Source organism: Platalea leucorodia (genome assembly GCF_965183815.1).
Source record: "Platalea leucorodia genome assembly, chromosome: 3".
In the NCBI taxonomy this organism is placed as follows: Eukaryota; Metazoa; Chordata; class Aves; order Pelecaniformes; family Threskiornithidae; genus Platalea; species Platalea leucorodia.
The window spans coordinates 53391303-53408392 of NC_138825.1; the positions used below are offsets into that span (position 1 = coordinate 53391303).

The window sequence follows — 17090 nt, forward strand, 5'->3', positions numbered from 1 at the left end:
GAACTGCAGTTAAGAAACAAAGCACCTTTGAGAGTGGAAAGAGGCATAAAGGTGGGGACAGTGAAGGAAAAATTAGGCTCATTAAACAGACAGCTGTCTTACTTGTGTGAAGAAATGTTGTTCAGTAATTATGAATGCTTTCCAAAAGTCATTGGGAGAAAGAAAGCGAAAGGCCCACAACTGAAATAGTTTCTGTTTTTCTTGCCCCATTCGCTGACATCCAAAGGAATAAGGCAGCACTGAAGATCTGCCTCTGTGGCAGTGTAACCTGATTCCAGGCTGCTGCAATCTACTCCTTTCTTCCTCCGCTCTCTCAGTTACATATTCCACTTCCCTCCTTTTAAGTAGCATTAGTTCTTCTGCAACAGGGCAGTCAGCTGTTTACAGATGCTGATCTGGATGAAAACTAACATACTATTTTGATTGTTCTAGGTAAGTTTTCAGCGGTACCCATTTCCTGACTAACTTGGCTCACTGTGTGTCTGCACAAACACCAACACCAGCTCGAGAAGGGGGACAGGAAGGCATGGCTGGTGCTGCGGGGTGAGGAGGCCCCAAGTAAGATCAGCTTGAGCTGCTGTGAAATTTCACCTGACCAGAGAAGCCAGAAGTTACAGCCCGAGTCAAGCCAATGGCTCCCCGCTGCTATGCGTGGCCGCAGCCCCAGGCCCCCTCTGCCTGTCTCTGCTTGCACACGATGTGCTGGTACTTGCGTAAGGCCGCTCAACTCAATTCAACTCATTAGTCCAACAGAAAAAAATCACCTGCTGAAAAAAAAGGAATAGTTTTCTACTGACTCAGCAGCTGTAGCAGCTTAGTGAAGTGATGAATCCTGGAACAAGGGCAGAGGAGCAAGAGGAAGGTAAAGCAGAAAGAGGACCGCATTGGTTGGTCTGTTTAACTGTGGCAGCAACTTAGCTTTTAGAGTTATCACAGCCTAACCTAATAGCAATGTCCTCAGCTGATGAAGAGAGGAAGACCTTCAATTTTTATGCTGGAAGGAGAGTTGTGACATGAAACAATCAGTCTCTCTTTGCTCAGAACCTCAGAAGAAAAATTACTGAAAACGACTGGGTAAATGCTGTTATCCTTGGCAGTTTTCTGTCACTATATGATGGATTATTGCCAACTCCTGCTCTTTTGTTTTAGCCTTCGGTGGATTCCTTAAAGCTCCAAATCTGATTACCCAAGAATCCCAGTTGTCTGCTTTTAAAACTCTAGCCTGTATAGTTTAAAGACAAGCTTGATGGCATGAACTCAAAGGCTCAAAAGAAGACAAAAGCAGTAGACTAAAGGAATACCAAGTTTATTATTTCTGTGGTTATGTTTCTTAAACTTTGCTGCTCTGCTGGCAGTACCACCATCACTCACTCTAGACAGAACAGTGCAAATACGTAAGACTTACTGGCAAATTCTGTCTCTGCTTACCAAGTTGAATTAAAAATGTATTGACCGGGAAATTCACTGCAGACAGCAGTGCAGGCAGATGTACTGTAGCTTCTGATCTTATTAGCTGCCTGAGTTTCGGCAAATAGAGCTTTATTCCTGAAATGATCTTTGTGTACATTTAAGCATGTGAATGACTCCACTGAAGACAATGTGACTGCTCACCTTGCTAACATTAAGAATGCATGCAAAGATCTGCAGTGTCAGGGCCTGGCAGTGTATAAATAGTTAATTTCAATTATCTGATAAGAGCTAATTCAAAGTTGTTTACTGACAAAAGAATGAAGTTCATACGAGTTACATTCTTTGTTCTGCATACTGCTTTGTATGTGTAGGCCCCTATATTTGCACAAGGCTCAGAGACTTCAGAGCAGTTTCTTTGCATACAGAGAAAAGTATGTGAACAGCTACCTAACAGGAAGGAAAGAAATTGAAACATCAGGAAAAAAAATCCCTGTTAGAAAGGAAAAATACAGAAATTCTACTTTCATCTGCAAGACTAATACATATGCATCAACCTAACAATGAATCAAAGTTGCAACACAGCAAGGATAGCTATGGAGCTGCATAAATACTGAAATATACATTGTAAATACAAATACCTTTAAAATAAAATTATAAAGTAAAAGTTTGCAGATTCCAATCCTGTGACTGTTTCCAAGTCCTATATATTTTCCTTAACTATTATAATCTCCAGCAGTTCTCTTAAAATCCATGGAATTTGTCCCATGTTTAAAGCTAAGTACATGCATAAAAATTTGCGGGAGCTATGTGTCAGTCATTTTTGTACCTTAAACTATGTTTTGCAAATAGGTAGGAATGTTTCATTCTGGATATTGTGTATAAATTATAACGTAAATATTTACCACCCATGTTTAATGATATCGGCATCTCAGCTAACCGGATACCAAGGGACAGTGTTAAAATATTCTGAAATGTAATCTCATAATCTTACCTTTTCCTTCTCCTCAGGAGAGGCTCAGCACGATGACTGCTGGTTATGTTGCAGTAAATCCTGGTATACCTGAAACGCACGCTGAAACTTCCAAGTTATGGGTGGTTTTCAGTAGGCAGGGTATCATGAATAGGTGAGGAATACATAGGTCCGCTAGGATTCTTCCTTGCAGCTTGCCAGGTGTCAAATGTCACGTCACTTCATGTTCTTCTGATTCATGTGGGCACCATCAGCTGTGCCGTACGGGCTGGCTGAGAGGCAGCTCGTTTCTACTGTTATTGTCTCAGTTCCCTTTAACACTCATATCTGATCTCTATCTTTTCAATAAATAGGAACAAAAACTCTTTTCAGAATCTAGAGCTGTTTTTACATTTGATTGTGGGAAATTCTCCAGTGAGATTTGGGCAGTTTTTTTCTAGCTCTCTGTAAGCTACACTGTAAGAAAACAATTATTTTTATACTTTGTGAAAATTTCATAAGGCTCTTCCATGGAGCCATGCTGTTCTTCAGAAGAAGCACAGAGGCACCGCTCACTGGGTTATTCTCTCTTCTGTCCCTTTTTCTTGCTTGCTACACCTAAACTTTAGTCTTCCTAACCTTACACCCATTGCCGTTATTTCTGAATGCTTCTTGTTCTTTTTGCTGCTCGTTCGGTGTTTCACTGCTCCTCTAATTCTTTCTACTCCTTTTCCTTCCTTTTCTGTTCCACTTCTACTCTTCCCTGTTTCTTTCTCTGTAGCATTTTGCAAAGGCGAGCTCGTGATAAGAGTTACCTCCTGATTTGTTACGATGAGTTGTCCTGCTTTATAACAATTTAAAATAAGACTGTTGAGGAAAACAGTGCCTGATGACCTTGTTTTGCAGACTTAGGTTTAGGCTTCCCAGTGCAGTTAGGGAGATAATTAATGACATTTCCTAATCTAGCTGATACTGTTCAATGAAACCGTAAAAGAATATCAGCTTTGTCTAAACACGTTAACTTTATTTGAAATCTTTGTCGTGTTGGGAAAGTCCTTACATGCCGTACTCGCTGTGTGCGCTGAGAAGGGCACTGTTCTGTAGTACGGCTTAGAAGATTAGAAGACGGCCCTAGTCAGGGCCGTTCTTGAGTCATTGCCTGAGCCAGTCTATAGCAGCTTTTCTGTATTCCTCCATCTCTTCTCACATCTTTGGTCTAGCTTTCAAGGAATACAACTCTTGGCTATTTATGCTTGGGTCAGAACTCAGTATTTTATAATGATGAAGGGTCTGATTCACCAGCTGGGGCCTCGGTTGCTTGGTGGACTTGCACCAAGTAGAGCAAGAACTGTAAACTACAAACCACTTCACCAGGGTAAACCAGTGGTACTTTCATTGGTAGTCAATGAAATTTCACTAGCACAAGCTTTTTATGTCAGAGGGATATGATTTGATTTCTCTGTTAATCCTGTTTCATTTGAAGCACCTACTAGAAATTTATCACGAACAATTTAACCTTGCAGCACCTTACCAAGGTGGTAAATGTAGAGTGAAAGACTCTTCAGTGTTTTAAACCTTGTTACCCAGTCCTGGGCGCTTTTATTTCAGTGTCACTCTTCACTCTTTGGTCTGTTCTTCTCCCAGGAGCTTTTGTCTCTGTGGTCTCTTGCTGACAGCCACCTCTGAGCTAGCCACCATCCTTTGGTTCTGCGACCTATGCCGATACGGGACAGGCACGCAGCGCGAGCCTGCCCTTGCTGACCGCGCCGTGTTCCCAGAGAGCATTCTGTCAGACGAGCAGATGTAAGTGCAGTGGTAGCAAACACAGACCCCACTTGCAAAGCAGGCTTTGGGAATGAAAGTGTCCCCAAACGTATTTGTTATTTCAGGATTGTTTTCTGACCGTTCCCTCTATACCCCTCCTGACTTACATTTCTCAGCAGTCTCCCAGGCTGTCATCTGTTGTCATTAACCTTGTACTCCAAAAATATCACCAGCTCTTTCCAAATGTGATAATCTACCATGTTTTACTCTCCAGTAACCTGATTTTTCCAATCACTTTTTAACTTCTGGAGATGAAGTGTTTCTCTTTCCTGCATCTGGGACCTCATCTGTAACCTAATTATCTCCACATAAGTTGCAGCTCAGCACAGAAGGATGTGATAATGGGAAAGGATAACCTCCTGCTCCCTCACCTACAGGAGCTGAAAACAGTTGTGGTGCCTCTGCTGTGCGAAGTGCAAGCCAGTACAAGATATGTAAAGGCCATTTGCGTTGGCAAAAACCTGCAGGTCTCTCTTGTGGAGCTGAAGTGAATAAATGAAACTTCTTACATCTGGAAGACTTACTGCCCCATCATGTATTGTTATTCTGAGACAATAAGCAACTTTTTCTAATTCAGGAGTTATTTCACCTAAATCATTACTACTATGTATGGCAGTAAGTTGTCATCTGTTTCATCTTGATTGTCACGAGGTAGTTGATAAATTTTTGGTTTGCTTCATTTTTCCTGGCTCTGTGTAGTGTGACTTCTTTCCCTTGTAACTGAAGGACACTAAAATGAAAATGGCATCTTCAGCATCACACTTAAAAATTAACAAACTTCGTACACAGCCGAGAAATGACCTAATTGGTTTTGTTTAAAGCATCAGGGCTCAACCTACATTTTCTTTCTTCATATTCCTCTCAGGGGAAAGAAGCTATGCAAGACATTTCTTGCATAATGTGCTATTTGTGGAGGACTAAAATATGTGGTATAATTTATTCAGTTGAGTCTTCTATCACCCTGTCTTGCTAGAATATATTTATATATTCTGTTCAAGTATACACATTTGTTTTCATAGCCACATTCATAAATATGTTTAGGCCAATATTAAATGTCTTTTAGATATGCATTTTATTTCCATTACAGTTGTCTGTAAAACCTTTTAAGATACCTGAAGTAGAAGAATAAGAAATAAGGTTACATATAAACTCATTTAGGAGAAAAGTAACAATCTGTTTCTTTAATAATAGATACCACGTTTCCCTGCATGTTTTATATTCACAAGTTGCTGAAGAAGATAGAATAGAGAAAAATAAATATCAATAGCAATGTATATATGAAGGCCCAGTTAAGCCATTACAGGATTAATGCCAAATAACTATTTTATAAATGGTTCAATTAAAGATTCACATTAGTTTATATTAATAGATTGCACATCTAGATCACAATACAAGAAAGAGATCTCCAGGCTGCACTGTTTTGAATATCTAATATCTCTACCTGAGTCAGTGGAAGCAATCCAGATTTTCCTTAACCTTTTTCAGTCAGAACCTGAGTTAAATGAACAGAACACATGTAAATATGATAGTGAATGTGCTAAGAAATATGCATCAGATAGATGGACATGGAATGACAACTGTCCTGAAGAGTTTTCTGGCATTTTCTTATGTACTGACATGAAATTTAAAGATACAATAAATGTTATCATGGGGGAGGAGACCTTACAGTTCACCCTTACTGAAGTGAATAAAAACTGATGGAAAATGTACTAGTGATAAATATTGATATTTCCAGACAATTATTTCCTTAGCAGCTGAAATAAAGTAATATTAGGAAACACTGTGTACGTTCTCTCCCAAAATAGGATGGAAGGTTTGTGCCGCACAAGAGAGAAAATAGTTTTCTCTGTGTATTATTTGCCTTAACTTTCATCTTCACAGTGTTCTAATGTGCACTCAGGCCTCAGAGCATGTGCTCTGAAAAAGGTATTGGAGGACCTGCTGCTTTCTGATGCGCTAGCACCAATTCATCTTTGAAGCCTTTAGTAAAACTACTTGGAGGGATTTTCTGCATCTTTTCTTCTTGCTGCTCCACACGAAGCAATGAGGAGGAGCCTGACACTGTGTTTGATGATGGGCAGCGGTACTGAAAGCTTGTTCCATCCGTCTGCAAGTGTTTTGTTATCCTAATGCTACAGGAGGTACGTGGTCTCGTGAGCGTGGCCATGAGAGGAAGGTAATGGCTGCAGTCACTGAGGAGACAGCATGGGAGGCGTCCGATCTCTGCAGCATTTTACAGGTCTTATGCTAAAGATCAAACTGGAGGGAAGTATGAGTGGAGTACACAGTAGGAAACTCGGGATGGATAGAAAGATGAGAGGTGCATGGCATGTATTTTGCTGTGATTGCCCAAGGACTTAAAACAGCTGTGCTGCAGGCTTACGGTCTTCTGCTACAGGGATTAAACAAGGGAGGACCCACAGGATGGCAGACGCAGTGGCTGGGCGATGCTTTGGGAGGTGACATCGAATCCAGACAGGGAAAAGTTTCTCAACGCTGAAGGCTGCTAAGAAACAGAGGCCAGTGTTGTGCTCAAAAAGACATATGCTAACAGATAAATGAACCAAAAGAGAGCTGATAATAAAGAATATCGTTAGTGAGTAGAGCTGTATTTACAGAGGACCTCAGCCATGCCAAGGTTAGCAACAGAGACATTGTTCATTGCTCCGACACTGGTCTGACTGGCCCAGCCTGTCGCCTGGCTAGGGGCAGGTCCCTTCCAGGCCAAGCCCAGGGAAAAAATTATCAGAATTGGCCAAAACAAAAATCATCAGTTGTATATATTTATTTTCACCAAAATAGTTACACTTTGCTGTAGTAATTGAGTATCTTCAGTAAGCTTAGAGTAATAAAGAGAACTTTTTTCCTATAAATAATATAAAAAAGTTATAACTGAAACACATATGGCACTCTTTTAGTCAAAAAATAAATCCAGATAGACCAAAGACAACATAGAACATAAAACACCCTCCTCCAATGCATTTGAGCAAATGATTTTTCCTTCTGAGATAGAACAGTGACACCAGGGTGTTCACTCCATCTTCTACACATAGCTCTTAAAAGTTTTACATCTCTTTATAGACTCTTGATACATAAAAATACTTGCTACTCTAAATATTTTAATTCATTCTTTACGTCAATGGTCTGTTACTTTTTATCATTAAAATTGATATTTATTTGTGATAATGTCCAATTTTCAAGGCTCATATTTGTCATAAAGTAAATACTTAATGAGATAAATAAATACTTAAAGTTACTCCTATTCCAGAGACACTTTGTGTCCAGCTCTAAAAAAAAAAAAAAAACCACCAAACCAAAATTAGTTGCTTAGTGTCACTTCTTGCTTAGTGGTGTTAGAACAATAGAATCCAAGTAAGAATTTAGTTCTCCTACCCTTGAGGGCAATCCTTCAGGGCGACCATGAAATACTAAGGTACAGCCTATGGAGCTGTAGAAAATCAGAAAATCACTTTAACAAACTAACATGTTAGTCTAGATTTCAGACCTATGGTCTAAAATTCCAGTTGGAATAAGAAAAACACATTTTTTTCTGTTTTCTGTGTCACTGACTGCCCAGCCAAGGTGCTGGTGGCGATCAAAGATGCCGTGAAGGCAGAGCACCGGGCAGGAATGCGAGGCGGTCATCACTCACCCCACAGCAGAGCGACTGTCACGTCAGAGCGTGGGGCCAAGGCGACTGTTTCAGGTAGGCAACGACTCTCCATGGCGCAGGGGCCCGCGAGGGGAAAAGCATCCCCTGACTTGATGTGACCGAGTAGCGTATAGGACCTGGTTCAAAATGCCACTGTCAAAACATCGCTGGGCAGCAGCTACTATAATGCATTCAGATCCTTGCAGGAGCAACCAAATTGTGTACGGTCGCACTGAATGTCAAGAAGAGAGCTCCTTGAAAGTGAGGAGGTTTTTTTTAAAAGGAAGCTGAGGAGGAAGTAGCTGTTGGGAGGTACAACAGAGATCTGCTAAATCACAAGTGGCACAGAAAGGCTAGTCGGAGCAGATTGTTCATGTTTTTTCCAATACAGGAATTAGGGGCACTAAAAGATCCAGGAAGTGGCAGCTCAAAACAACCTAAAGGAGGATATCTTTTAGGAAACATTTAATTAAGCTGTGAAACAGAGTGTTGAAGACACAAAAAACTTGTATGGCCTCCAGTGGAGGTCAAATGTATTTGTTGAAGAGAAATCCATTGAAGGCTAGAAAATACAAAGATTTCTAGACCAGGAAGTCTCCGAGCTGAAAACTGTTGAAGGCTTGGAGAGGACGAGAAAGAAGTGTGATATGTGTTTGCCCTCTTTCTTCTCCTCTGTAGGCATTTGCTTGTGACCACTGCTGGAGGTAGGATTTGGGGCCAGATGGACACTGCCACGTCCACTCCCTCTCCTTTCCTACCCTGCATATTTCTGAAACAACTAAACAACAAAAGCAAGGATTCTAGAAGTATTTACTATACCAGCAACAGGTCCAGTCTGTGCATTTAATGAGGCAAGAGTCCAGTTTGGAAAAAAAGAAAAGGTCGTAATCATATAATTAAAAATTGAATTATATGCAAGGCAGAAGTATTAGAATCACACAGGCTACCTCATCTCAGTACCTCTTCTCTGAATGCAGAGTTTTGCACCTACAGTACTTGTCTTTGAATGTGGATCCTGGTGCTTCATCTTTTAGGCTTGTAGGAGTCATCAGGAAAAGCAAAATAATTCCATGTGGACATCACATAAGTGCCCGGGCAACCAAATGGAAACCGAACAGGCGTTCCTGTTGCGTAGGTAGCTAGAAGCTCCAAGGAGTGGATTTTAATAAATGATTTCTACTTGGAGTTAGAGGAGAAGCAGCAAAGCACACCCATGGCAGGCAGCATATTATGGCAGCTACACACAAGCTCACACCGATTTTCTGCTTTCTCTTGACCTAGGTACCATCTGAGAATACGCTCTGCTGACCGGTATCATCACGGCAGTATCCACAGGCCATGAATGCCACTGCTTGAACTAAAGGAGTAACTGAAAGCCGCAGGCAGCAGCTGTCCTTTCTGCTGGAAACCAGGCAGTGCTGGGGGAGGAGGGGAGGGCACTCAGCTGGGTCTCACCCTGATACCCACTGGGGTGCACACCCCACCACAAGGCCTGGGGTGCACAGCCCAGGTCTAGCATAACAGGCTAAGGGCTGTGGGTATTTTCAGGTCAAGAAAGCAGTGCAGGGAAAGAATTGCAGAATGTAGAGGATGAATGGCAGCTAAGGATTCAAATGGCCTCTCTGGGCACCATCTTATCAGGCATCCATGATACAGGGAACTCAAGGAGTCATATGTGATCCCTTGTACTGAACGTCTCTGCTCACAAAACCCAGTGTGTGGATCACCCTCCCCCTGAGACTGTTAGAGCAGGAGGACTTGGGAAGGAGTCTCTCCCAGGTGCATACAAAGCCAAGCATCACAGGCTCCTGGAGGATGAAATTACCTAGGACCTTGCTGGAGATCTATCTAGGATTTTTTGGAGGACCCTGCAATTGAACTGTCCCTCCTTTCCTCCCCCCAGAAAGTGACCTGAGGCATTATACCAGGAAAAGCTGTGCCCTTGTAGATTGTTCTCATGGTAGGAAAAGGGAGCAAGGGGAGAAGGGGGCAAGGGGAGGTCTTGTTCTACATCAGCAACCAGTACAACTGGGAAGTATTTCAGCTTCCCTTAGAGGATTTCCCAGGCTAAGCTCCAGGCTAGAAGTAAACTGGGCAGTATGTGCTTCCTCACCCCTCTGCCCTTGCTGTCACAAGGATCATTCACAAAGTCTGTGAGTTATAGAGCAAAGCTGCTGCATAAACTCATCGCATCATTTTGAACCTGAACCCATACAGCAACCTGCCCCATGTTATCCTCTCCAGCCAGGGGGTAGCTACGACAGCAAAAAAACTCTGTGCCCTGCCGAGAGAGGTGACTTCCCTCTCTGCATTTCTGACCACGCTTTTATATCCCACAACATCCATTGGTATCAAGTAGAACATAAGTGCGGTAAAGAGAGTTTTAATAAAGTAGCACTATACTAGACATTTCTTCCACAAACAATTCCTTGTCTTGATGGCACAGCAAAGTTGAGTCCTTATTGCCCTGGACTTTACAAGAGATAACCAAGAGAGAGCCTCTGTTCTGAAGTATCTGCAGCGTAAATGTGAAGGCACAACACTGGAAACAAAATAATATAATCCTCATTTTATAGGCAGGAAAGGGAGGGACAGAAAAATGAGATGCCAAGACTGCATTAAAACAGAACCCACATCTCTCAACTCCATGGCTAGTACTTTGCCCACAAGACAATCTTTCCTGCTATGCTCCACTGCAAAGGGCTTATTAACACCACCTGATCCATGCAGGGTTGTTTCACCCTCTCCCACAGATGCAAATCATTTTTAAAAATGCAAGCTGGTGGAGAATCACATTCTTGTTGTGCAACAAATGAAGTGTCACATTTTCCTTGTTTTTTTTAAAATCATGGAATAACGTGCTTATCAGTTCCCCTTGTACTGCAGCCTGTCTGCACAGAGAAGAGTCATCAGGCGCTGTGATAAAGAAGAAAGAACATCCCTAAGATATTTTTATCTGTGGACTGGGAAACACTAATCATTTTTCAGCTACTAGCTGTTAGCTCTTATTCATCCTTCTGGATGTTCATCTCATGATGAATGTTAATTTTGTCTGCTCTGTGAACTGATCTGTGGACAGTTGTCCAAATTCTGAAACATTTGAGGGCATGGCCAGACACAGGTGAAAAGGCGTAAGAAGCTAAAAGTCCTAGAGCACCTATTCAGCTCACGAGCGCTCAAATCACTGTATATTATTGCCTCTTCAGATCTACTGCCCTGGCTGCATGCGTAGTGATCCTTAACCCAGAACTGTCATAATAATCTGGGTATGTTTAGGCACTGTAAATAATATGCCTTGTCTCACCTGAATCACTTTGAGAGAGCTGAGTTACATGTGGGATTACAGTGGAAGCATGTTTTGAACATGCTTCCTGCAGATTTGCTTCTCTCTCTGGTTCTCCATGTGATTACTGTAAAGGGTCTTGAGGTATGGGTAGGGAATGGCTTTAGAGAAGAGTCTGTCATTTGGGGTTTTTTTCTGGGCTAGATCTCCCCTAGTATTCAAGTTTATGGCATTTATCAGTGTTGACAAATTCTGTGACAGTCCCCCAGCCCCCAGCAGGTGCATGCACACACGTGCCACGCGTATGTGGACATCCCACACGCTCATTCCCCCTGACCCTCCCAGGGTGTCCACAGCCCTGTTCGCCGTATCCTGCACTCACCATCAGCAATGGGAAGGTGCTCTGCTGATTTTTCATTCCAGCAGTACAGCAGATCACTGCCCAGAGAGAGAAGCAGACTGCACTCATCTACCACCTGAATCAATAGAGATGACTGGCCTGGCACTGCAGGTTCAAAGAGAAAAACTGGGACAAATAGAGGGGCTGTCATAGATAAAGGTTTCAATGGAGTAAGGGAATTAGGAAGATATAAGGGTAACCTCTTCCTTTTCCTGAGTCTTTTCTGCAGTGACACACTGCAACACTTCAATGTAAGGAGAAAAAGGCACATGCATAGAAGGAATATTTGTCCCTCTGAGATCTCTTCTCTATGTGAATTCCCATCCAATCCTCAGTCTTAACCTACCATCTGCCTTATTCCAGGACTGGCAATCTTTCAACAGAGGAGGGGTAGGTTGTATTTTTCTTTCCCCAGTTAGCTATTAAGTGTGCCAATGGAAACTTGGCGGGAAGCTGAAGATGCTGCTTCTGCCTGTGGCAGGAGGTCTCTGTTCCTGCTGAATTTGGAGCTCCATGGGGGCCAGAAGCAAATGCATCTCCCAGGTGCCTCTTTGAAAGTGCCACAGCTCTCTGACTGCCCAGACCCCCCCATATTCTGCGTCAGTGTGATAAACCTGACCTAGCCCCATCCCCTCCTTGCTGTTGTCTTCCTCTCTGCTCTGCAGCTTGGCTAGAGTTGGGCAAGTGGCCCTGGGAATTAAACTCCACAAAATACCAGCCCCGGTACCCTGGCATACAACAGAAGGAGGCAGTCAGCTGGAACAGTGTGGCTGGGACGTAGCCCTGTCGTGCACTGTGTGAGGCACAGTTCTTTTTTTCTGTTCATCCAAAACTAGTTGTTATAAAACAGAGAAACCGCACGGGAAATATGTATTCTCCAGAGAATAGCTAAGTGCTCAATACGTGGCTAGGACGGCAAGTGTTGGGACTGACTTTGTCGTAGACTTCTCGAATAACTAAACCTACAGGAACACTGACATTTGGGGAATAAGCCAACGCCACCCTTCATAATTAGAGCAAAAGCCCTCTGTGAGTTGACAACATCCCCATGTTGCCAACTACTCCTGTGTGTAAGGTATCCGATTATCCAAGGACTCAGAGAAATGTTGATGTCACTGGAAATTACACAACGTATACTTTGAGAAGAGGCTCTGAAGCAGCCCCTTAACCACAGGGGAGCTTGGCCATTTACTGTATACTTTAATGTCTTGCTAGACCAAAGCTACACCGTATGTTTGTGGGTATGTGTAGGGACTTGCTCTCATACGTGAATTCCTTCCTCTCTTCCCCCCAGGGAGCAGGTCTTTTGCGCACTTAAACAAGCTGGAAACAGTTGAAACTAAGTCCCAGTATGTAACGTGAATCCTGTGTTTAGTGGGTTTGACTTTTAAAAATGTGAATACACACAGGCCCTGATGACTTCAATAGCATTTATGGGTGCTCAGTGCTTGTATAAATGTCACACTATTTATAACATATTTCTGTGTCCTTTTTTTATATTCTCTGTTGGCCTGTCTCTTTTCCACTGTCGTATCTTTGACTGACATAGTCACATCAGGATGTAGCATGTGTTTGAATAATTAAGAAAATACAAATAAAAGTTATCTTTATTCTAGTCCATATTTTTCCATTGCTCAACCACCAAAGATAACAGTACCATTTCACCACTGCTTTTTACATTCTATGGAAGAAAAATACTTTTAGTTTTGCAGTGGTTTATTAAACCTTCCAAGTCCAATTATTTGCCCCTAGAGTTTCCCCCCTAAGCTTTAGAAAATTGTTTCAGCTATATCCAAACTCATGCCAACTTCCTGGCTTCTCGGCCGCAACCCATCAGCGAGTGCTCTACTAAGAACCACTTTGAGGCTCTCCTTGAACCTCTTCTTCTTGCTGCTTCCTACAAAGAAGTAAACGAGGGGGTTGATGCTACTGTTAACGGTGGAGAGAACAACGGTGACATGGTTCTGCTGGCTGAGCAAAGACGACCAGTGGTGGTAATTCAGAAGATACAGCAGCCTCATAGGCATGGCAAAGATGAGGAAGACAATGACTGTGGCCACAATGATGATGTAGAGCTTTGACGAATGAGGTCTCAGGGAGTTACGATGAATCCTGATAACCAAGATCAGGCTGGACAGAATCATTAGAGGAATGAAGATCATGAAAGTCAGGATCCACGTGAAGATGAGCAGTGCTTGGCAATGGTTGCCATCGTCGAATTGTTCCTTTGTTGAATCATCTTTGCATGTTAAGTATTCAGCTACTGTCATCAGAAAAGACAGAGTCCACAGAATTGCACACACAATTGCCGATTGGTGCTGTGACCGGTGGCATCGGTACCAGATGGGATAAACAATAGACAAACACCTCTCAATACTGATGGCTGTCAGGAGATAGAGACCAGTATTATATCCAAGAAGGAAGACAATAGATAGTGTGGTGGTTATATAATAGTAAAAACCATATGCGAATCCAAAACCAGCAATGTACTCAATTGACAGAATAAATGTACAAAGCAGTAAGGAGATGTCAGCAATGGACAGGTGTGTGATGTACGCAGTGAATGGGTTTCTTTTGATCTGGAAGCAGAGGCACCAGAGGACAATTCCATTTTCACAAAAACCCAGGAAGGAGATGATCATAATTACCCAAAGTGGGGTCAATATCTCCCAGACCCTTTCCTGTGTAGAAATGTTTCTGTGCATTGAGATGTTCTCTGTGCCTTCGCTGGGATGAAACGTTATGTTTGACCCATCCATGGGGAAAGCTCAAGTTTGGATAGCACAGCTCTTCCTTCTGTAAATATGTATAAAAATATACTGTGAGCATTGTGTGCTCCTCCCCGCCCCTTTTTCTTTCTGTTTTGTGGACCCTATTTTCTGGTCATATCTGAAAGCCTTAGCAAAAAGAAAACCAGCTTTGATGTACTGATGCTAGCTGAAACCCACTTGGGACTACTCTTGGCAACGTTAAAGATTGCTAAGCCCATCATGCTAGCAGAAATCCTGAGCTTTCTTCTCTACGGGGTTCAGCATATGAGTACTAAACCACAGCTAAAGAGATACCCTCAAAGAGCTCTTGAACAAGCAACGTCTCCATCACATTGCAACGTTTCATGATATAGTGGTCACAGATAGCATTGGCTGTTCTTGTTAGAGCCCTAGATTGTTCCCAGACAGGTCTATTCAGCTCCTGTTGAAGCTAATGACATTAATTTTAAGTTAAACATATGTACTTGAAGTTAATTTGGCTCGGAAGTTTTTTGTTTAAAAAAAAAAATTGATACCAACATCTCTTTTCCAGGAAGGGCTTTAATTAAGTAAGTAATAATAGTATGTAGTTACTCAGCATTGTATTCCCTCTGAGTACAGAGCTGGAGGGAAAGCAAAATGCCACTGTTTTGAGACAGTCATTTTTGACCACCGTTAACTGTCATTTATCCTAACATAACATAATTTAACCATGTTTACACACTCTGAACACTTAGCACAACTGCAATATCCTGCAAACATTACAAATCCAACCCATCACAAAGAGAAGTAGTTGTTCAGGTTCCCTGTCATGGTTATAATGGTTATAACTGTTGTTTTGCTGAGTTATGGAACAAGTTCTCCTTTTGTATGTCTTCTATCTCATAACAGAGAATTAGCAGCATTGGCTTCAGCAGATTTTCATATGAATATTTCATGCCCCCTTCCCTGTTAACTTCCCGGCTGCCCCGTGATAATACAGAGTCACATTCAGGACTCTTGCTGATTTACTGATGTTAACAGAGACTAACTGTTGGGAGTAAGCTTGCCCAGCTGACTTGGTTCATCCATATAAGCAGCCTTGTTCATTAGCATGCCATAATGGGAATTTACCAGTATCCTCAAGCAGTTCAGAACATCAAATGCAAAGTAAAGAAGTTTTACTGGGGCTGACTTTTGCAATGATTATTTAAACAGAGCCATTCACCCCAGTCATAAATTTTCTCTCATGAGCCCTGGGTTTCCTGGGTTCAAAATAGCTTCTTAAGGCACAATATCACAGTCTAAAAAAGAGCATTCGGTAAACAACCTGGGAAGCCTCAGGGCTTGCTGGCATTTAAACCTGCACAAAAATGTTAATGATGATCCGACCTGGATGTTGACCATGCCACCGTCTGACACGCAGTTGGAGGGAACAAACAGCATAGCTGGAAATGTGGTAGAGAAGTGAGTGTGAATGCAACAAGTAAATTCAGTGACCAGAATGAGTGGCGAGCCTCCCAAAAGCAGTGTTCTGCAAAAACTGCAGAGGGAAGGTGCTCAAACACTGTGCTGCTGGAAGTGTAGAAAAGCTCCACAGGAGAAACAGAGGAGAAGCTGTCTACTTCAAGTGTTAAAACAAATAGAAAAGGAAAAGAACAGTTCAAAAAGACTCAAGAAAGTTCTTCATTGATATCTCTGTATAAATGTAATATTTCTTTCCGGAGAGTAAAACGAAGAGGAAAAAGTTCTGGACTTACTAAGGTCATTCCCACGTGAGAGCATTCAGAGATGAGAATGGAAAGAGTCCTCTCCTTCCAGATACATCCATGGTCTGTTCAGATTTCCCTGAAGCTGTTGAAGAACTTCCTTGAAGAAGCTGGAGGTTACCTTCTCCAACCATTTGCCTTTGGTAAGGAGGGGGAGCAAATAGTGACTCCGACCATGACTCTCTCAAAAAGAAGTGTGCGGTTCTCCCATTGCTCCAAATGTCTGAGGCATGCCAAGCAAAGGGCCCCAGGCTCATCATCTGAGGCTGTGCTTCAAATGGCATCACTCAGCAACTGGCAAGTCATCTAGCTGAAAGCCTGGGAGTTAACTCGTGTGGGAACTGAATGGCAGTATATGGAAAGTTGTCCTGAGCTGCTACAATACCAAGAGACATAGTTTAAACAAACAAACATGAAGTGAGTAGGAAATCTATTTGGGGATGATAAGATCTGAAGAAGGAAAAATCTCAAATGTAGAACTGTGCCACCAAATGCCATCTATAATAATACAAGTCGATTCGTAAATTTGTCTTCTATTTTTTAATATGAGAAAACAAGAAAGCAAGAAAGACTGAGAGGGAGAATGAAAGAAAAGAAAGAAAGAGAGAAAAAAAGAGAAAAAAGATAGAAGGTGAGAAAACAAGAAAGAGAAGGAAAGAGAAATAAAAGAAAGAGGAAGGAAGAGAGGAAGAAAAGAAAACTAATTCACAGAACAAAGAAAACAGACAGAAAGAAAAAAAACACAGAGCAAAGAAAATAGCCACATCATTGTGTTAGTCTCATACATCCATTCCTCTTGGTAAAAACTGTATCATGAGATTATTCTACCAAAAAACCCCAGTCATGCGAAGTGACAATCTGTTCTTGAGATTTAAACAGTCTCCCCTGAAAAGTTCAAACAGGCCTAGGAGCAGAAAAACTCTTTGAAAAGTCCCCTGAGGATGTCCCCTGCTTTTGCCCCAAGTATTAGGTTGTTTTTATATTCAGATATTAGCAGAACAAACATTCTTAGCCAAAAAAGGAGAGAGTTTGCTTGGTCTTCTCCTTTAGATGTTTCACTAGAACCACCAAATC

At 42.1% G+C, this 17090-nt stretch overlaps 1 protein-coding gene across 1 annotated transcript; it reads right to left on the bottom strand.

The window, feature by feature from the left end:
* Positions 1–13287: 13287 nt before the first annotated feature.
* Positions 13288–14277, bottom strand: MAS1 (MAS1 proto-oncogene, G protein-coupled receptor; the record flags this gene model as incomplete). The annotated part of the gene is made up of 1 exon (XM_082306002.1): positions 13288–14277. One exon carries the CDS (start codon positions 14275–14277, stop codon positions 13288–13290), a length of 990 nt encoding a protein of 329 aa, XP_082162128.1.
* Positions 14278–17090: the final 2813 nt, after the last annotated feature.